The 17,210-nt window shown below is 42.6% G+C and overlaps 1 protein-coding gene across 2 annotated transcripts; it reads right to left on the bottom strand.

Annotated features, from left to right (window-relative positions):
- Positions 1–383: 383 nt before the first annotated feature.
- LOC122166990 (urea transporter 2-like) lies at positions 384–16,261 on the bottom strand. 2 transcript variants are annotated; one of them, XM_042831163.1, is made up of 9 exons: positions 16,135–16,261; positions 12,198–12,389; positions 8,246–8,435; positions 7,201–7,329; positions 5,345–5,537; positions 4,362–4,509; positions 2,891–3,025; positions 2,020–2,069; positions 384–1,009 (listed from the first exon to the last, which is right to left on the bottom strand). In XM_042831163.1, exons 2-9 carry the CDS (start codon positions 12,361–12,363, stop codon positions 740–742), a joined length of 1,281 nt encoding a protein of 426 aa, XP_042687097.1. In that variant the 5' UTR covers positions 12,364–12,389; positions 16,135–16,261; the 3' UTR covers positions 384–739. The 2 variants fall into 2 exon arrangements, with proteins under 2 accessions (XP_042687097.1, XP_042687095.1); XM_042831161.1 differs by lacking the exon at positions 8,246–8,435.
- Positions 16,262–17,210: the final 949 nt, after the last annotated feature.

Here is a 17,210-nt window from a genome sequence, read left to right as displayed (position 1 = left end):
CATTCTTTATGTAAAATGTTTTCCACTGGATGCATGCCACGATTCAGACCTGCAATCCTGCAGTCAGCAGGAGGCAGGTCTTCTGTTTCTAAGACAGAAGATGATGCAAAGAAAAGAAAAATGTTTTGATCATGTCTAGCTAGTCATTTCTGCAGTATGATTAAAGCACGTATATTCATACTTTCATTGTCTTGACACTTAATGGGGAATCAGGAGATGGCGCAAAAAAATAGTATGCATTCTGTAAAAATATTTACCTGTGTGTGCTGTAACTGTTAAGACACAGAAAGAAGGCAAGACACTGATGGGACACAGGAAAGGAAGAGATCAGTCTGTTTATTCTATTTTCAAATATATATGTTCTTAATTTAAAGTGCAGCACTTAATGTACTTCTTACATTATTTATTATTATTAGATACCAGCTCCCTCTCGGCATATTTATTTTGTTAAATTACACATCTAAAATTAAATACAGCTCCTTGTCAGTGTTTATGTTCTTCTGCCTATTCCTATAATTATTGTTGATAAGAGGTGGCTTTCAAGTTAACAACATGTGGATTGATAAGACAGCCATTATTATGTTACCTGAGTGCTTTTTGGAAAGCTTGCCTCAAGGGCAAATTGTATTTTATCCAGAAAGGGCAGTGCTGAATCCCTGGCTTACAGGCTGCTGCTGAAGGTTATATTTGCTGCATCCAACCAACTGCTCAGGAACTGCTAACTCCTGGGCATTTGAAATCAGTGATTGCGACTGTTTTTGGGGGTGCACAAAGGAGTGCCACCTGTGCTTATTCCTGAGTCGCCAGAAGGTTCCTGCTCCTTTCGCTTCTGCTCTTCTCTTCTGCTTTCTGATGCTCTTCTCTTCATTCTCAGATAGTAGATCCTGTTTGCTTCCGGGTAGGTGACTTTGAAGAGGGGGATTTTGTAGATGTCCGGGTTGTCTGAGGTTAACAGCAAAAAGAGAAGCGCCGAGAAGCAAAAAGGCCATGTACAGAGTGGTAGTCCAAGCTGGGAGAGGAAGGTGGACAGATAGGTGTGTTTTGGAACCTCTTTTGCACCCAGCTCACATATAGACATTTCAACTGTCTAAGAAATGACCAAAATCCTACCCTCGTGGTCCTGTAAAACTTGTTCTGAGAATAGTGTTCACACACCTTCAGTCCTCAGTGCCCATGAATTACTGGCATTGCATCTGCCCAACAGTCCTGCTCTGGACCCAGAGTGCTCACCTGTCCTGCAGCATGCTGAAACCAAGTTTACAAGGAGAAGAACCAGTTGTCCTCTTCCCTAATCCATATCCAAAACAAAAGGTGTGCTTAAAGCAGCCTTTTGCATAGGCCTACATGGTATTAAGAGAATGCCACATGAGTATATTTAATGCATTTAAGCTGTTAGTTCTACTTTTTTTTTATTTTTTTTTTTTTTTTTTTTTTTTTAATCATTGTAAGTTACTAAATCAATTTTATTAAAATGTGGGTTTGCTTTATTCTCTCAGATCTTGAAGAAACAAAGCCTGGCACTTCTAGCTTCTTTTCTTTCTTGAATTGCCCAGATACAATGATTCTGTATTTAAGACAGCAATGGCCTTTTTCTTTTCTTTTTTTTTTTTTTAATCTTAAATAATTATAGTTCTCATTTCCAGACCAAACTTGAGTCAAAAATTTGAGGGCAGAGTAGGAAAAGCAAAGAAAATTTTAGACCACTGGGATTCGTTTAAAAATGTTGGCCGCAGCTTAATATTGCATCTCAAACCATAAGCACTTGCACATCTATGTGCAAATTCCCATTCTGGATTATATGCTCCAGAGGTTTTTGAAGTCATATTGTCAACTGTGAAGTTTGCAGGTGCACAGTCCAGCTGATGCACCATCTATAAGAAATGCTGCTGGCTGCAGCACTCTCATTTTGGTACTGTCAGAAGATGGAGAATTTTGGAGCATTTCCTCAGCGTTGTATCATGAGAAAATCAGAACACAGCTAAAACAAACAAACAAAGCTCAGAAAATATTTAAACTTACCACAGATAGTGCATTAGTAAGAGCTGCTCCAGAGTAGGCACAAAACAATGCTGACAAAAGAAGACCAAAGAGTTCAGGATTGGCAAAGAATAGCTCAGCTTTCCAAGGAAATTATCAGAAATAATAAAAATATCCAAATGCACAGTAAATCATTTCATCTTATATGATTAATGTTAGAATTCAACTGTTGGTTAATATGCTCCAATATTGTGTCTGGCCGTGTGGTCTACAATTGATCTTATCTGCTCTGTAACGGTGGATGGTGAAAGAAAATGGTTTTGCCAAGAGCTGGTGACGGTGGTATTTCCTTATCCATTTAACAACTTGACCTGTGCGTTGTGGGGATCCCTGAGCAACTGAGAAGGGATGTTCAAATCAAACATGACAAATGGCTGGAGGCTGGGTTAACCTTCATTAGGAATTTCTACACTGTACACTGTTCTAGAACTTCCTGTATTATCTGTCTTTGGCTTTTGCTGGAGGTGGGTGTCTTTGGCTAAATGGATTTTAAACTGAACTTGTACAACAGCTCTCATCCTGTGAAGCAAATCCTCTGAGGATAATTACAATTTTGGAATGGCTTCTATGAATCTCCTGAGTGGATAATTTGCTAAGCTTCTGTTCATGGCATAGCTTGTCTTCTTACAAATACTCCTTCCACTGTTTCTAGATGTTTCTCTTTATCAGAAGACTTGTTATCTAGAAGCCTTCTGCCTTTGTGGTTTGCACCTCCAAGCTCAAAGCTGATGCCATGACAGAAGTAACTCCTGGAAAATCAGAATCCCAAAATTGATTCAGAGTTGTCCTGTACTGCTCATGTACTGCGTAGATGCAAAAATTTTTTGCTTCCCTTATCATATAAGATACATACCACAAGCAAGGGCCAGCAAATGAGTCTGCCAGGTCAGGGCATAGAACATGCCTCCAATTGCAATGCATGCGAGAGCGCAATTGTAATTGTGTAAGCCAAGGTAGATGCTGTCAAATGGTGCTGCAATACTCAGTGCTACAAGACAAAAAAACAGGGAGCTGAGGTCAGCTATGGGAAGTATTTGCAGGAAGTAAATCTTACCTGTTGGAAATTCAGTCTCTTCCCTATGATATCCAGCCAAATTTACAGTGTTCACACTTGCACAGCGTTCATTTGCAGAAAAAGGGTGAACTCCAAAGGAACTCATTTTTTTGGAGCTGTGATAGAACAGCAGTGGTTCAGTGTCAAATGCTTCTTCAGGTAAAATTTCCTACTTATGCCCCATATTTGCTCGAGCGAGTCCCTAGGATATCTGGATGGGAGATTCAGCCAGACTGCGTGAAGGCTTTCTCACTTGGGTTTCTTCCTTGCAGAAAGCTGTGGTCATGTGTGTTGTTTAAATCTCACATATTCTCATGTCCTGAGTATTGGAGGCACAGTTTTGGTAGGAGTAAGCATAATTTTCCATCTCTTCCTCATGGCTAAAATGCTAAAATTTGCCAAAACACTAAATGTGTTCTGCTCCCTCCATCACTGCTGTGGAAATCTTGCAATGGGATGGGAGCTGAGGTTTTGCAAAAAGCCTGACATCATAAGTACTTCTGCAGGACTTCTCATATGTATTGGGACTATCACTAAAAACAGCATCATCTTACGTATTGCACAAGCCACCTTATTCTTAAGGGCAATACTTTTCCTGCTGTAATGTCCTCAGCTGTCTCCTGTCCCTCATCACCTTGCTTATATTTCCACATGTTTTCTCCAGACACTTCTCTTCTAGTTAAATGTCAGACCTGCGTGAAACTTGTCAAATATTTTTAACCCTATAAATTATGGATAATTTTCTTTAAAACACAAACTCATGGCGGGTCACATCTTGTAAAAAGCACTTCAGAGCGCAAATCAGAACTTTGTGTTGGACGTATGAACCTTTGTCAGCCTTTGTAGTTGCCTCAGACTATGCTAATTCTACCATATTTTTCATTAAATTTGCTCACATAAATGGCACTGGTGTTGTTTGTATTCGGGGGTCACATTCATTTTTGTTAAATTAGGATTGTTTCTCTGGTTAGTGGAGTGAGGCTGTGCTCTCTGTTCATCCAGTGGCAGTGGGTTAAGCAAGATGGAACAAACTACCTGCCAGAGTTACAAATTTAGTTCCAAATTTAGAGCTTGTAGAAAACCTGCTTCTGTTCTTCCCTTCACCATGCTGAGTGACCTTTAAAATTAAGACCTTTAAAATTCAAAGACACCTTCAAAAACAGGAGGGCATTCCCTTAGCCCATGCAACTGTAAATCCTGGACAGAATCTCATATTGGCTTGGATCAGTGCATTTTCTTAATTGAGATAATGTTGGTGAATATTTCTTACCTGCAAGCATTCCAACTGTAGATCCAATTGCAGCATGTAAGCAAATAAGTGGGGAAGAGATGAATAAAGCAACAAGGAAGATGCCTCCAGTCCAGGGGTTTTCACAGCCGTACACTTGACCAACACCAACTGGGATGGACTGCAAGAGCTGCAATGGCCAGTAGAGAGGGGACATGTTATTGTAGCTCTGAGTGGAGGACACAACAGTTATTTTGTCCAAAGTATTGATTAGAAAGGAAAGGTGACAACCCTGGTTCTGAGAAGGTCTATTGAGTGAACACAGGTGCTTATGTCCTTCAGTCCAGAGTTAGCTTCTTGTTTGGTCTGAATTTCATCAGTCCAAGATGGGCTTTTATTTGTTCTGGGGTAATATGATCAGCTTGTGTTTGTTGTGGTTTTGTTGTAAATGACTTCATTGAAGGAGAAAAACTGTTACTCTCCTAAGCAGTAATCCCGTATTGGGGCTGATTTGAGTTTTTTTATATAAGATGAAGCATATCTGTTCCCCTTAACATTTCTTTGAGTGTGTGGATGTTACAAGACAATTTCCAGTGCTAAAGCTGGCCAGAGGAGAATGAGTGTAAATTAATTTCTGCCCCTGTGAGATCATGATGTTTCTTCCCTCTTTTCATGTTTTCACTGACAGTCCTGCTGACATCCTGTTGACCACATTTGGACAGTGAGTGTGCATATTTGGATATACTCGTGTGATAACAGCAGCTGTGGCATGTTTATGGGCAATCTAACTTTGGATGGAGTGAGAGGTTCAGGATCTCTGAGATCTGATCAGTTTCTCTGCTGGATTAGCCAGGACTGCCCCTGGAGCCTATGTGACACTCTCTTGTATGAAATGAACTAAGCCATTTATTTCTGCAAATGGATGCTGCTCAGAATGGGTGTATGAGAAATTGCTACCCAGAGATAAATGTCTTCATGCTCACATTTTCAATGAAACAACATAAACGTGTTGGGGTAAAGCTTACCAGAGGCACATTGATTGCAGACCAGGTGATATTGGGCACCGATGCTACAGGCTTGATGAGGGTTGTAGGAAAAAAAAGGTTGTAGTGTCCTGTGGCTGCCAAGTACAAAGTCACCGCAGTATTGAAGGGCAGAGTGAGTACAGGAAGGTCCCATCTACTGAAAATAGATCCCAAAGCACTGGACAGGACTGGACTAAGAATGAAAGGAAAAGAGAAACAAGTATAGCTTGTTCATCATATTTACAATAGTGATTCATCCTACCATTTTGGTCATAAGCTCTGGAAAGTGCAAGCCAGTGGTATTCCTTTGGAAACACTAGGCAGTGAATTCCTTCACATAGCAGATTGCATCTGTCCAATAGTTAGAGAATGCTGTCTGTCCTTTTACAGCAACTATCACACTCATTAGTGGATGTAAGCATATAGTTGAGGAGTCTTCTCACCACATAATTTCCTTTTTGGTCTTTTTTGGTTAAATGGGGCCCAGAAAATATGTGAATGAGAGTGAAGGTCATGTACTTGATGGAAATTGGCTGTATTTTGATGGTTTTATCTGAACTCTGATGATGCAACCGGGCTGAGCCACCCTTACAGTCGGAGTTGCAGTAGGCGTTGCGCAGCTTACAGAAATACAACTTAAAGACCTGAACTCTTCAAGAAGCTGGATTCAAGTCCCAGAAGAACATCAGACTGGTTCTAATCTAAAGCAAAACAAAATAAAACAGCAAAACAAACCGGAAAACAAAAGAAACCAATTATTTGGGATTTCAAAAGCAACTTATTGTGTCCTGTTGTGAAGATATTATCAATGGAAAAAAATGCTTTGTTCTCCTTTTGTTTTCTCAGATAAAGCCTATTCTTTTATGATGAATTTGGTTTCCAGAGCAGTTTAAAGGCTTCCTTGCTCATTGCTGTAGAAAATACCCACCACTTCAGTGAAAACAGTGTCCCAGTTTCTGTGTTGAAATACAAAGCTTCTGCCAGCTATACATCTTGTCAGGAAAAAAAGAAACAATTAAAGAAATTCTGACTTCTAAAGCTGAGATTCAAGCTACTGGTTGAAAAAGAGAATCTCTGAAAAGTCTAATTTTAAAACCTTTCAGCTCTCCCCTCGAGCCCTGTGAACTAGAAAAACAGGGAAATGTTTGAATAAAAAGCCTCAGGGAATTCTGGCAGACAAGACAGACTAAACATTCTTGCAACATGTTCTGGATTTTGAAAGAGTGTCTCAAAATGACCTTCGCCGACAGTGACTAGTGAAATAAAATATTGAAAAATCTGATTTAAAAAGCAGTGAAATGCAGTCATGATTTGTATCTTGTCACTGATGGTGATTAAAATCTGGCTTTTGAATTAATTTCTGTTGAGGCTGTTAAATAGATTCTGCAGTGCTGTTAAGGTCTGTATGTAGAAATGGTAAATATAGTCCTGAAAGGATGCTGTCTAGCTTTTGGAACTAGCTGTAGGGAAAAAATTTGATTCGTGACTGGTCGCACATCTGAGATGGGAAGGTGGAATTCAGCCTGAAGAAGGAGCTTCAGGTCAGTTCAGCACCTGGATAAGGGAGCATCATATGAGTGCTGGGCACAGTGACATCCACCCCAGTGCAATCTGATGTGGTCCATAAATGTGCACTGAAGTAGGGCTGCTTTGTCCTTCAGGTATGATTGATTTTGTTGGTTCATTTGACTTCCTGCCAATGTGTTTTATTCAATAAAGAGCTTTCTCCAATGCTACCTTGTCTGGAGCTACTGATGTAGGGCACTGTGCAGACAAGACTTGTAATGTGTACAATATTCACATAGCAGAATTCCTCATTCTTTGACAATTGTCTCTAAGAGAGACGTGACACTTACCAGGCCATGGATATAACTGCCACAGGGGTAAGAAGCCACCAGTAGTAATCTCCCTTATCCGAGTAGACAGCCATGAGCACTCCCACCAGGATCCCATTATAGCCGTGCAGCCCTGATGCAATGGCTGATCTGTGATACAAAGAAATGTTTGCGAAGCAGCAAGCTGTGCAGAAGGTGATCTGCCACAGAGACTTGCTGAAATGCAACTTGAAAATATCCTGCTCCTGGTGAACGGAGTGTAGAGGCAGGATGGAAAAAGCAGTGAGGTAGTTGCCAACTTTCATTGCAGAGGTCTGTGGAATGCATGATTTTTTAAACTATTATTAGAATCATAGAATCATAGAATGGCCTGGGTTGAAAAGGACCACAATGATCATCTAGTTTCAACTCCCCTGCTACGTGCAGGGTCACCAACCAGCAGACCAGGCTGCCCAGAGCCACATCCAGCCTGGCCTTGAATGCCTGCAGGGATGGGGCATCCACAGCCTCCTTGGGCAACCTGTTCCAGTGCCTCACCACACTCTGTGTGAAAAACTTCCTCTTAATACCTAATTAAACCTCCCTTGTCTCAGTTTAAATCCATTCTCCCTTGTCCTACCACCATCCACCCTCACAAACAGCTGTTCCCCCTCCTGTTTATATGCTCCCTTCAAGTACTGGAAGACTACAGTGAGGTGTCCATGGAGCTTTCTCTTCTCCAAGCTAAACAATCCCAGTTCCCTCAACCTTTCCTCATAGGAGAGGTGTTTCAGTCCTCTGGTAAAGAATGATGATCCAGAAAGCTCTGTGTGATCCAAATTGTATGGGTGTGGTGATAGCAAAACATAATGGCTATCAGGGAGAGAACAGGACTTGGGTTAGGTGACGTTATAATCACAATGGTGGCCAACTATCCACCTCCTGAACCACAGCTCTGTCCCTACCTGACTTTCTCCAAGTCAAGTGGGGAAAGTGGGTCTGCTGGCTCTAATAGGGTTGAAAACAGGACTACAACCTATCAGCATGCTCCTGATATCATAATGATCATCTCAAAGATCCCACATACCTCTCCTGACTGAGAGCCAGAGCAGTTAACGTTGATGTGACAGTTCCAACACAGCCCGTCAGCAGCCACCATGGCTTCTGGATGAAAAGCCCCACTAAAATGATGAGCCCGCTGAGAGGGTTGTTGACAAACATCACTTGAGAGGTGCCTCGCAAGATCCAGTCCACCAGCTGAAACATGAGGGGTTTATCTGACGGAGATAAAATAAAAATGTTAGTGATAAGGCACCATTTCACTGGGACTCCTTCAAAGCACACTCAGCTTGACAGTTGTTTTCTCGCCACAGAATAGAGGTGATGTATCAACAGGACTATAAAAACAGGCTCTGATTTATTGCTGTCTGAGCATATTTTTGCATCTGGCACTTGAAATAACAGGGACTGGGCGCTGCTATAGAGTCTGTGGAGGGATTAATAAAAAAATGGTTTATTTATGATGGTTAAAAAAAAAGTCTTTGCAGAAGATTCTGCTATAAATTTAACAAGGAGATAGACCCGTTTCTGTGCATAATTCAGATCCAGAGAGGGACAGAGGCAAAGACTGAATCTAGTTTTTGTTTGGATAGGGAAATATAAAAGAAACACTTGTGCTGTTTTATGGAGAAAGCTGGTGACCCAGAACATGGAAAAGTCAGGTGGTAAAATTCTGTTGAGACAGGGTGTGATGCAGGTCCCCATAGCAGAGGTGTCTCAGTGCTCAGTTATATGAGGTAGCAGGAATTTGCATGCTTGCTTGCATCATGGTGTAATGTTCAGACTCAGTACGTGGTGGACAGTCCTGTGTAATATCTTTATTGATGGTCTGGATGAGGGGATTGATTGCACTCTCAGTAAGCTTGCAAATGACACCAAGCTGAGAGGAAGTGCTGATCTGCCTGAGGGTAGGAAGGCTCTTTGGAGAGAACTGAATAGGCTGCATTGATGAGCTGAGACCATTTGTACGAACCAGATAAAGTGCCTGGTCCTGTACTCCAGTTAGGGCAAGCCCATGTGACACCATGGGCTTGGGGCAGAGTGGCTGGAAAGCTGTGTGGCTGAAAATGATCTGTAGATGTTAGTCGACAGATGTCTTAATACGAGCCAGCACTGTTCCCAGGTGGCCAAGAAGGTCAGTGGAATCCTGGCTTATAATAATATAGTCACCAGCATCAGGGAAATGATTGTATATCTGCACTTGGCACCAGAGGGGCTGAACCTCAACTGGTATGTTCATTTCTGGGCTCCTCACTACTAGTAAGACACTGAGCTGATGGAGCATGTTCAAGGAAAGTCAGTGAAGATGGAGAAATGTCTGGAACACAAGTCTTACAAAGAGTGGCTGAGAGAGCCGGAAATGTTTAGTCTGGAGAAGAGAAGGCTTAAGGAAGACCTCATCACTCTCAGATCCATTTTGCCATCCACCAGTACCCACAAATTCTTTTCAGCATGGCTGACCCCAATCCTCCAGCTTGTACTGATAGTGGAGGTTGCCGCAGCCCTGGTGCAAGAACTTCTGCTTGTCTTTGCTGAACATCATGAGGTTCTCCTGTGTTCACCCTCTACTCGAGTCTGTCTAGGTCTCTGGATGGCATCCAGTCCCCTCAGGCATGTCAACTGCATCACACAGCTCAGTGTCACCTGAAAACTTACATTCAGTCCCAATGTCAATGTCATTGACATAAAGATACTAAAGAGCACTGGGCCCAATCCTGACCCCTAGGGGACACAAGCCATCATCTGGCATTGAACCATTGACCAATACTCTGCAGGTAGTCCATCCATCAAATCCACGTCTTTCCAATTTGAAGAAAATGTTATAGGGGAACATGTCAAAAGCCTTGCTGAAGTCCAGGCAGATGACATCAGTGGCTCTTCCCTTGTCCATTGATGCAATTATGCCACCACAGAAGGCCACCACATTGCTCAGGCAGATATTGCCCCTGGTGAAGCCATTATGGTTATCCTGTATCACTTCCTTCCTTTCCATGTGCCTTAGCATAGCTTCCAGGAGGATTTGCTCATCAGTAGGTCCCTGGGTTCTCTTTTCTACCTTTCTTAAAAAAGGGCACAATATTACCTTTGGTTTTTTCCAGTCACCAGGGACTTCACTGGACTGTCATGAATTTTGAAATATCATTGAGAGTGACTTGGTGTCTGCACTGGCCAGTTCCCTCAGAACTCTGGGATATATCTTGTTAGGACCCATAGAGTTATAGTCAGGTTCCTCAAGTGGTTGTGAGCTTGAGATTTTCTTACAGCAGGAGGAACATTGCTCCCCCAGTTCCCACCTTCTAACCCATTCCACTTGAGGGGTTGAGGTTGTCTGAGGGCACCTCTGTGCAGTAGTCCATGTACAGAAGAGGGTTTTGCAGCACTGCAGTAGCTGTGTTCCCGACCCTTGTGCAAATTGGCTTGAGGACAAAGTGGAAATGGCACTGTAATACTGTGTGTTATTAAACACAGTGTAAGAACATGAAAAAGAAACTCTGCCCGCGCCTTTCGTTTTCTTAAATATTTTAAATTAATTCAGTTACTCAGTTCATACTGTTAATTAGACACAGAGTGAAGTGCCAGGCTGCTTCTTGAATCTGGGCAATGTCTTATTCGTAACAGCTTCCTACCACTCCCTTCTTTTCCACTTCCCTTCTCTGTTTATTTACAGTTGGGTCTTAAGTTCTGCTTTGTGATAGAGGTAGCTCAAAAAGAGGAACTCTCAAGGGACCGACACAACTCTGCATCTATCCAGCATCCCCGGGAGAGACATCCCAAAAGGCTGCAGGGTATCTTAAGGGGTGACTGCACATGCATTCCTTTAGAAGTATGTTGCTGTTGATCCAGGAGGGAGTGTCTTCTTTAGAGAAAAATGGTTGGACTAATTAGAGATAATTTTTACTAATGCTTGGTATTGAGCTATGAAGAATGTCAGCAATGCTTTTGGGTTTAGGCACTAGTTTTAACTATATTCAAATATTATGAACATGCAGGGGCAGGAAGATTTTCAGGACACCAAGTAATAAAAGCTGTCTATCAAGCTAGAGGTAGCAAGGAGTTAACAAAAAGCAAGAGGAGACATTCCTTTTTGCTAAGGAACCAATCTGGGTCCATGGGGAACAGATTGCCCAGTGAGCTGGTGGAGTCACTCTCCCCAGGTTTTGAAGAAGGGTGAATGCTGCACTGAATGAAATGGTCTTGAGTGTTCACAGGCATGGGTTGATGGTTGGGCTAGATGATCTCAGTGGTCTTTTCAACATCAGTGATTTATGATTCTATGAAACTGCCATTCTCCTGAGCTCCCTGAATGGAGGTAACTCAGCTCACCTCCTCTTACATCTCTCCCTTGGTTGGAGCCGTGCTGCTAACGAACCTTGCCCTGACAGAGGAGCCACAATTTTGCATAGCCTCTCAAAGCTCAAACCCCTTGATAATTCTGGGTAACACAGAACATCTGCTGATGTATTGTTCCTGCCTGGACAGTAAACCTTTGAGATCAGTACTTGCTTTGTACTTTATAGGAACATAACACTCATGGTGCTTATTACTCCCCAAAGGCTGGTAAATACAAAGCCTTTGCCTGTACAGTCAGAAGTCAAGTCCCCATTGCCAGCCCACACATGGACAGGGAGATGGCTACTGCTCCAAGGCACTTACAGACAAGTCCAAATCCTCATCTCTGACGTGTGATTCTGGGCATTGCTATGAGGAACATGATGTTAATGACATAACTGATTAAGTGTAAAAGACATCTTTTGCCCGTGCTGAATTATTCGTGCAGCCATGGTAATGGCAGTGAAGTTTCTTTCTTAAGAACAACACAATTTGGGCTAAAGCACCAGAAGTTCATACTGAGTTCAGGCCATGCCTTCTCTGCTATGTCTTAGAAGGTGAAGTGGTCTTGTGGACCAGGATGTATAGCTGGTGATGTATATGTTCCCAGCGTGCTCTTCCAGAGAGCCCCAGCATACCCCTGTGCTTACTTTTCATCCACTCTCCATATTCTTTCATTTCTCCTGTGAGATACTTGAAAACTTGGGGGATTTGTTTTCCACTTCTCCCCAGCACATCCTGGCTTCTTGGCTGCTTCTCTGCACATAGGTTCCTCTCAGCCGGACTTTCAGCCACAACAATTTCTCCAAGATCCATCTTTTTTGAGTAGTGAGAAGAGGAAACTGTAAATCACAAAATCCACGTGTTAGTAAACCTCTTGTTTTGTGCTCTGGCAACCTTCTGCTGTAGTTTAGAGACCCACAGTGACATCATTTTTTAAATAAGGAAGGTTTCGTGGATTAGACACCTGCCTGAGCCACTGCTGAGGACAGTACGAGCTGCCATGAGAGCAATGTAATCTTCCATCTAGAACTTGCTCTAGTTTTCTTCTTTTGGGGATGATGGCCATAAAATGATCTAATACTGATATGGAGTTGTGGCGCAGAGCTGCAGTGGGCAAACTGGACATGGTTTGTGTGCCTTGCAGGATCCTAGCCAGGGCTCCTCATTCCACATCTGCTTTTCATAGACCACCAAAAGCAAACTGAGGTAGCATCAAAGCCTTGCTCAGAAATTGGCGTCCAGATGTGGCTCTGAGTGAAGATGAGCCCCTTGGGCTGTGGGCTCTTTAATAAGCAGATGAATATCCAGGCAGGACTATTTGTTTATAAAACTCCAAAGTACTACAGCAGATCATTAAGAAGATCATTAAGACATAAACCCTTCAGAGAAAATACACTGCATTGCACCCCAGGGAGTTACACTGTAGATGACTTCTGCAAAGATTCTGACCAGTTTGCTCTGATCAATTTGGAGCAGTGTGTCTGGGTCTCTAGATGCTGACCAAGAGCAGATGATACTGCCAAGAGCTTGCCCCATGTTTTGTGGAATATGGGCCCCACCTTCTGGTGGAAGCCTGGGTTTTGGCAGTTGGCTGTCAGTGCACAGCCTGCACCAGAAGAGCAGAATGAGAAGGGATGCCTAGTTGAGAGCAAAGCTGTTGTGCCTGACAGGCTGATGGTAAAAATATCCACGGTTCTGGATGTTCTCAGAAGAGGATCCTTGACCACCAGAAGATGTTTTCTGTTCACCCCATGGAGTACAAATTTACATGCAGCTCTGGAAATACATCCTGCAGTTCTTGCTTCCTTGTGCTTTGGCTCTCTCTGCTGGCAGCACAGCTCTCTGCAGTGGCCTTTGAACACAAGCCTCAGCCTGGGGCTGTAGATTCAACATGTATATGTAAAAAACCAGCACTGTTTGCTTGATCCCATGGGTAAGGAGGATTATAAGAAGCACATGGAGCAACTTTTAGGATCTCCAAGTCACAAGATGCATCAGTAAAGCAAAGTTAGTGGCCCCTTAGCTATGAACAACATCCATAACCAACAACAAAGCGCAGCTGTAACCATCAGGGAGAATAAGTACTGAGAAGTCGTGTCTGCCTTCTCAGCACCTGAGTATCTCATGTTCATTTTGAACATCACCATCCGAAAAACAGTTGGCTTTTACAAAGGGGAAACATCACTGCAGAGCATATAAAGTCCAGATTTACAAGACTGCACTGCTCAATTCCCACTGAAATTGAGATGTGGGACCTGGATGTTTTTAAAAATTCTTTCCCTCTCTCACATAATTTAACTATTAGGGGTTAAGTGCAAAGCAGTCATGTGAGAGCCTTTTGCCATCAGTGCAGAGGAAAGCTAGTTCCTCAGGAGAGTGATTCATGTCACTTTTCTCATATGCCTATATTAGATGTGAATAAGGGGGTGCCTCTCTCTGGCAGGAGATTGCCAGAGGGAGATTGGCTGCTGAACCTCGAGGACTATTTTTAGGTGAGAGAAATTCCAGCCATGGAGATTTTTGCAAGGTCAACCATCATGTTTATGGAAGAGGGATCTGCAGTCCCAGGACAGTGCTTTAAATCACCAGGCCATCTGCAACATGCCTGCAATCTGCATCAAAGCTCAGGAGCTCGGAAACAGTTCTGGTCATGTGATTCTCATTTCTCTATATATCAGAGGGGAATTAAACTTCTATTTGCAAGGTAGCGTGCTCATCCACTTCACAGGGGAAGGCAGCCTGGGAGGAGATGGCTGAAATTCCCAAATTTTTTGGAAAAGGAACAGTGTTAAAAAGATAGGATGCTAAAATCATCTGCACTGCCACAGCAATGAGCTGTAGGGCTTTGCAGCAGTGCAGCCCAAAGGGATGGAGAAGGTCCTAGAGGGCTGTGATGGGCACAGTGATCCCTGCAGCAGACTTACCCTGGAAAAACATATTTGCATTGAGCACCTGTCAAGCAGCAGACATGTGCTTCCTGATACAGGCTCCAGGAATAATAGAGAAATCGTTTGAACAGTTAGCTAATTAGGGCTAACGAGAGCCTGAATCACTTATGGCACACCTACTGCTTATGGGGAATTCCTTGAGAAAAAGGCCTTTTGTCAGCAAACACTGATTCATCACTGTCCTTAAAAGACATCCCTCTTCTCAGGAGCATGTGTCAGGCGGTAAGGTTGTGCCTAGCAGTTGTGATTCATCTCTGGACCTACCTGTGTCTATTCATTCCCAAGCAGACTGCTGTTCTACCATGCTTTTGGGGTGCAGGACAATGATAGCATAGAGCTTTGCATTTTTAAGCTTCCTAGAGTAAACATGGGCTTTTCTACTGGAGAAAATATTCATGGTATTGCACCCTCACAAAGCCAGCAGATATTTAGTAGACCCGCAAACAAATAATAGTACAAGGTGGCTGTGAACAGTGGAAGGGTGCATGATCCAGGAGGGGTGAGTAACCCATATTATTTGAAACCTTCTTCTGATCAAGATGTACCTGGAGATTCAGCTGCACATCGTGTGCTCATTTCTGATTATTGCAGGGAGATGAGCATTACGCTAAGGCAACTGAGACCAAACCTGAGCAACTGGTCTTTCCTTCTTCACTGGTATGGTGAGCAGGTGCTGTAACCTCTCCCATTTGAATGAAAATCCTGGCTCTAAACAAGTACTGAGTTTGTGTGTCCACCATCAGGATGCAAATGTTTCGTTGTCATGCTTTCTAGCTTGGGTAGGTAGTCACCCAGGCTAGAAATGTCAATCCTTTCTGGCTTGAATCCCACGGTATCACCTGCCTCCAAGCTGTGCAAAATGAAAGGAAATCAGTAGGGGAGCTGGGAGGGCTGAGTGCATAGAGGTGACTATAGAAGTGTTGACTTCAAGGGACGTGGCCTCACAAGGATTTTTGAAAAGAAGCAGTTTGTAAAGGCGTGTTGCTCACAGCAGAAGCCATAAAGAAATGGAAAGGAAATAGACTGTACAGCTAGAGGGCAAAACTTTGGGATGGTGACAGAATGCTTGGCTGACTTGTAATGACTTTACTAAGCAAAGCTCTACCAGGGATCAGTCCGTGACACTGGAAATAAACGGAGAAAGCAGGGCATTTCAGAACAGCCATGAGGTTGAATGTAACACACTTGCAGAGAGCAGGTACAAAACACTGTGTTGGGTTTACATGGCAAGGTTTTGGTAGCAGGTATGTTGCAAAGCTGGCCTCTGTAAACAGAGCACAAAAGCTGCCCTTTTTCAGCTTGGAGGAGAGAGAGTGAGAGCAGTGCAGCGGAGTTTAGCTGCCCATCAGGGTGAAATTACCAGACAGTCAGACCAGGTAGGTAAGACAGGCACAGAAATCCTATGTTCTTATCCAAGACGCCTAAATAAAACAAATCAGCAGCAATGGTAATAATAATAATAATAATAATAATAAACAACAAACAGATCAACCCAAAATAGTAGGGTAATTTTTTTTCCTGTCACAGGCATTAAATAAAACCATGTTCCATAGCAGTTCTGTCATATCTGTACAAACACAACCATCATGAAAAAATTAGCAATCGGGATAGTTTTATGGGGTAAAATGACTCTTACATCTGTGGTTAGATGCTTTTATCTGAGGATGTGGTCTTGTAGATGTTCTGTATCTTTCTTTCCTGGTTCTGTATGGAATAAAATGCAATACTTTCCTTCTCTCCAAGGCAATCCTTTACTGCTTCCTCTTTTCCCTCTTTTGCTGTGGTGTCTCCTAATCTGCCAAACAAAAGGACGAAGTTTAGTCAATGGATTGTCCTAGCATACTGAGTAAGTAGTGCCCGTGGCACCATTTGTGCATGGTTTGTACGAAAACACACGTGTGCATGTGTAACTCTGGAAGATGGTCTGCCTTCCAGAGCTCCAAAATGATGCCAGTAGAGTGGAACTCCTCCTGACTCTCTTTAACCATGTAAAACCTTACTTTTTTTTTGCTTTTTCTACAGTCAATATGGAGAGGTGAATTCCCTTTCAGAGACACCTATCTCATCCCTTCACTGATACAGCGAGATTAAGGTGGGGCTTGTGTTGCTAACCATGGAGATTTCCAGCATAAGTCTCTACCTCAGCAGCTCAATTGGTCTCCCTTTAGCTAGTCAATATATGGATCTAGAGCATGATTCACACTCTCCTGTCCTGTACAGGTGAATCATATTGTAAACTCTGTAGCATTTGGGAAAGACAGACAGCTCAGGTGCAAACAGCTGCACTGCATATGTGGAGGGAGAGGGATGGTGAATCTCAGCAAAGCAACTATACCAATGTCACTTGGGAAATTTGAGATATCAAACAAGGATATGTTAAGATCTGAATCCAGTGTCTAGTGTATAAAGAATTTTCAAAACACAGCTTTTTTTTTTTTTTTTTTTTTTTCCCTAATAATAAAAGTAGTTAGACCAGGTAGATATTTTAAGACACAAAAATGCTGGTTTCTTGCATATGGTTTCAGTTATAAAACCAGAGGGGAAAACAAATAGAGAAAATATGAAATATAAACACCATCGCTTCTAAACAGAATGTTTTTCAAAGGTTTCCATGAGGTGTTGGCTGCTCTGCAAAGCAGACTGTAAAACAACTTTACAAGCCACATTTATTCTAAGAGCTCCACTTATTGAAGTACAATTCAAACTCTTGTT

The sequence above is a fragment of the Centrocercus urophasianus genome, unplaced genomic scaffold (assembly GCF_019232065.1).
Source record: "Centrocercus urophasianus isolate 14NV4802_14NV808 unplaced genomic scaffold, USGS_Curo_1.0 seq_35, whole genome shotgun sequence".
Classification (NCBI taxonomy): Eukaryota; Metazoa; Chordata; class Aves; order Galliformes; family Phasianidae; genus Centrocercus; species Centrocercus urophasianus.
Note: the sequence above shows the minus strand (reverse complement) of the source record. Positions and strands in the feature narration are given on the sequence as shown.